Genomic DNA, 4,838 nt, shown 5'->3' with positions numbered 1-4,838 from the left:
CAGATGACAATCAACACGTTCCTATTCAGTTAAAGTTCAATTCAATAAATCCTTGCTGTCAACAGAAATAGTGCTTAAAATGTAATTTATATGTGGACAAAAAAAGTAGTTTGATCTGGAAGAAAATTCTCTCGCAACTTCGCTTGCTCTTGATAAACAACTGTTAATCAATCAGGATTAAGTAATGATGCCTTCTTGATTAACAAAAGAGCCCTCGTGATTATGGAAAAATGTTCTCCGTCGCAGCCAATCAGCATTCAGTAATTTTGCCCCGTATGTGGTAAGACAAGTGAAACAACCGTCATGTTTCATGCAACATGACCTATTTCACACTGAAAACACTTTGGCGATTTTGTTCATGGCATTGATTTTATCCAGCTTAATTATTGTACATTCCTGTTAAAATTACGGCCGTTCAGAAATTACAGTAGTACTTTCAACATTATTGCAAAACACGTTGATATTTATAATTTACACTGTTTTTCGATGCAAAGTGACTGCGTTATTGTTAACTTTGATAAGTTGAGTTGCAGTTCTTTGAAAATTACAACTATTATTGGGTTCCAAAAATGGCACTCTGTTCCAAATCTGCAAACTGTGTATTACATTGACTGTCTCTTTGGCACTTAGCGATAGTTGCTACTAGTTACATTATGTTAGTCGTATCAACGCAGTCTGCTATACACTTACAAAAGTAACAGAGGAGCTCCGGTATACTAGGACTCACTCAGTAATTTTCGTACTCCTTGTATATCTAATTCAGAGCTTGAAAGAAAAAATGCCTGATCACTCTTAATTTATTCCGGGTTTATTAATAAGCAGATTAGGAGCATTAAACTGTACCACATTTTTTACATGATTTTGCATATATGTTAATTAGACCTACTACCCTCAGTTTGGAATAGACATTCTTTGGAAATTTGCTCTTGGTAGAGAGGCTAGAAAGGCTTACTGGCATTAAAAACAAAAGAATATTTCATTTGGCGGCCATTATGAAGAGGTCTTTAAGGACGTTCGGGAAGAGATTAACCAAAATCACGTTAAGAACATGCTGACGCTGACATTCAGTTAAGGACGTTGCCTACTAATTAAATATATTTTTGCCTCGGTGTGTGATTATGCAGGAAACGTAGATCTTAACAAGTGTTATTGAAATCCAAAAAGAAAATTGGGGGTAAACATGCATTTTTTAAAGATAATTCATGAATGATATTTGTAAAAATCTTTAAAATACAAAGCAATGTATGGCGTTCTTTCTCAAATTGAAGCTTCATTATCTCTCAAAAATGCATGGTTACCCCCAATTTTCTTTTTGGATACCAAGAGTACTTACTAAGATCTACTTTCTCCGGATAGTTTTAAACTGCGCAAAAATATCCCTGTATTAGTAAGCATCGGCGATAGGAAATCCGATTATCTGGAGATGCGTAGAACGTATGCGCAATAACAATAGTAGGCACCGTTCTTAAGAACGTCTTTATTTTACTCATTTGATTTCTTTCGTTTTTGTGAAAAAGAAAAGTAAAACTGAAAGAAATGATATATGAAATGAATCACATATTGAACTGCGGATATGAAATCAAGTGACGCTATGACCCTCGCAGTTGCGCAGCAATAGCTTAGTTGGTTAGAGCGTCGCACCGGTATCGCGAGGTCACGGGTTCAAACCCTGTTGAAGTCCTAGTCGGAATTCTTCAGGTTTTTTTACGCAACTGTTAAAAGTGCATTCACAACTGCGAACATCATAGCTTCACTTGAAAAGTAAAACTTTGGTCTAACAGGGTAATTAACCCAAGTACTCAGGGACGTTTTTCTAACATCAACAATGTGACTTACTAATTGAATGATACACTGAAGATCAACTCAGTTAATAGTCGAACTTAGTGTACAAAACAACTTTGACAACATGGTAACAACGTTTTCAGGCTCAACAGAGCGAGTTTCAATCGAGTGTCGTAAAACCAAAACCAGTCATTACTTTCGCCAATGAAAAAGGACGGAAAAAAATCCAGTAAACCAATCAAAATTCGAAGTAGTTACACCAAGCTGACACCTTGCCTTGCCTTGCCTTGAGTTATCCCTCAATAGAAGGAGAAACAGGTGAAGCTGCTGACACAAACGCGGGAAAATGTGCACGTGCGAACCACGATTGGTTTTGGTTTCACTTCTGATTGGTTCAAGAAGTGGCGCAAGAACTTTGAACCAATCACAGAGTGAAGTAATGCAAAACCAAAAGCAATAAATAAATAAATGAATAAATAAATAAATAAGTAAATCAATCAATCAATCAATCAATCAATCAATCAAGCCCATCGTTTCTGGTGGAGCATAGGCCATCAACAACCCCTCGCCATCGCACTTTATTCTGGGCTTCTCTGGCCAGTCCTGTCCAGTTGCTTCCCTTCTGTTTCATAACTGCCTCAGTGTCTCGGCTCCAGCTGTTGCGAGGCCGACCTCTCTTCCTCTTCCCCTGTGGGTTCCAGGTCAGTGTTCGGCGTGTGGTGCTAGACGCTGCCTTCCTAAGGGTGTGTCCAATCCAGCCCCACTTCCTCCGCAGAATCTGCTTAATCACTGGTTTCTGCCCCGCTCGTTCCCACAGGTCCTCATTTCGGATCTTCTCTGGCGCCTCAGACAGGCGTTGAAGAATGTGTGAATCCTCTGTTGTATGTATTGTCTTTGTCGTTTGCCATGTTTCGCACTCGGACAGCAGAATGGACTTGACGTTGGAGTTGAATATGCGCAGCTTGGTTCTTGTGCTGATCTCTTTGGAAGCCCAGATGCTCTTGAGCATGACAAATGCTACTCTGGCCATACCGATCCTGGCAGTTACATCTCAGTCTGTTCCTCCCTGTCGGTCAACCACGCTTCCCAGATAGACGAATGACTCCACCTACTTGATGGGCTCTCCACTGACTGTGACTGGAGTGTTGGTGGTGGTGTTGATCTTGATCAGCTCCATCTTCTTTCTGTTGATGTTGAGCCCTGTCCCGGCTGATGTTATCTCCAGGTGGGTGGTCTTGTCCTGCATCTGTCTTTGGTTGTGTGATAGTAGGGCCAAGTCGTCAGCGAAGTCGAGGTCATCTTGCTGCGTCCAGAGCGTCCACTGTCTGTCGTTGTTCCTATCTGTTGTGGTGGTCTTCATGATTTAATCGATGACCAGGAGGAAAAGGAACGGTGACAGTAGACACCCCTGACGTACTCAGGTCTTCACATTAAACCTCTCAGACAACTGGTCGGCGTGGGCGATCCTGCAGCTCATGTCCTGGTAGGTGCACTGGGACTCCGTAGTGCCTCGGCAGCTTCTACAGCGTTTCTCTGTCCCCGCTGTCGAAAGCCTTCTCGTAGTCTATTACGTTGATGCAGAGGGGGGAGTTCAACTCAAAGCGACTGCTCTGCAATGATGCGCAGGCTGGCAATCTGGTCCGCACAGGATCTGTTCTTGCGGAAGCCTCTTTCATTCTCTCCGGTAGAACCCTGTTGAGAACCTTGCCTGGCTTTGACAGGAGCATGATCCCTTGATAGTTGCTGCAGTTTCTGGGGTCTACATTCTTCGGCATCTTTCTTCCCAGATCTTGCTGAAGAGGCTGTGCAGCATGTCGACCACTGTTTCCATGTCTGCTTTGATGGCTTCTGCTCGTACCTCGTCCGGCCCTGCTGCCTTCCTCTTCTCGAGTGCGTTGATGGCCTTTCTGATCTAAGCCATGGAGGGCTTGTCACAACTGATGGATAGTTCTTCCTCTGCGTTCGCGATGTCTGGTGGTGTGGGGCTGGGCGGTTTAGTAGCTCCCTGACGTGTTCCGCTCACCGCTTCAGCTGGTCCTCTGTTGTTGTCAGTGGGTTTCTGTTCTCGTGTCTCACTGGCTTGTCTGTCTGTTGGAATTTGCCTAACAGCTTCTTAGTCATCAGGTACAGGTCCTTCCGGTTTCCCTGCCAGGCTGCTGTCTCGGCTTGGCTGGCAAGGTCGTCGATGTAGTCTCTTTTGTCCTTCTCGATGTTCCTCTTCACCTCTCTGTCTGCTGCTGCATACTCGGCCTGGGCTCTCGTCTTTGCTGCTCTCGTTCGGATCGTGTTCAGCGCGGTATTTAGCATTCCTTGCCTCGAGCTTGCGGATGGTGTCAGCAGAGAGCAGTCCGTTGTGGTACTTTGTCCGTGTGTGTTTGACGTTAGTGACTCTCTTCAGTCGGAATCTCAATGCTGTCAGAAGAAGATGGTGGTCTGATGACACGTCCGCACCTCTCATCACTCGCACGTCTCTCCATAATCTCCTGAACTTGTGGCTGATGCAGATGCGGTCAATCTGGTCCTCGGTAACATGGTCCGTCGATCTCCATGTGGACTTGTGGATGCGCTTGTGCGGGAAGATGCTTCCTCCAATCACCCCGCCCAACCTTCCTCCTTTATTCGGGGGTAGGACCGGCAGCAGACAATTAGTCTCCAAGTGGAATGAAGTAACGCAAAACCAAAGCAATTCGCTAATTACTTTCGACACTCAATGCCATGAGAACGTACAGCCTCAACTACAAATTTAGACGTCATTTGATAAGTAGTTCTTATCAAATCTTATTTAACAAAGAAAAATACTGATTTAAAATTAGACACTGGCTCTTTTCACCGATGGGATTGTAGTATCGTCACCACACATTATTCTTTGTTTGATTTTAACTTGGCCGGCTTGTGTGACCTTCAGACTCAAAGAGGCTCAGTTTACTGGTCATACCCTTGGTTGACCTTGACCGTTTGCCCGGTTACACACGAGCCCCTGACGAGCAAGTTTTCCTTGACAAGTTTTATTTGCATGCTGGTGTGTATAAAGAAAAACTTCTCGATTTCTTCCTTGA

General features: G+C 43.9%; 1 protein-coding gene across 1 annotated transcript; it reads right to left on the bottom strand.

Moving 5' to 3' along the window:
- Positions 1–2,299: 2,299 nt before the first annotated feature.
- LOC138056043 (uncharacterized) lies at positions 2,300–2,812 on the bottom strand. The gene has a single exon (XM_068901892.1). It carries the CDS (start codon positions 2,810–2,812, stop codon positions 2,300–2,302), a length of 513 nt encoding a protein of 170 aa, XP_068757993.1.
- Positions 2,813–4,838: the final 2,026 nt, after the last annotated feature.

This window comes from Montipora capricornis, chromosome 7, assembly GCF_036669925.1.
Source record: "Montipora capricornis isolate CH-2021 chromosome 7, ASM3666992v2, whole genome shotgun sequence".
NCBI lineage: Eukaryota > Metazoa > Cnidaria > Anthozoa > Scleractinia > Acroporidae > Montipora > Montipora capricornis.
This window is presented reverse-complemented; position numbering and strand designations above follow the sequence as displayed.

What these genes read in the sequence shown, in the direction of transcription:
- LOC138056043 (XM_068901892.1), bottom strand. Translation starts at nt 2,812, where the DNA reads ATGGCCAGAGTAGCATTTGTCATGCTCAAGAGCATCTGGGCTTCCAAA.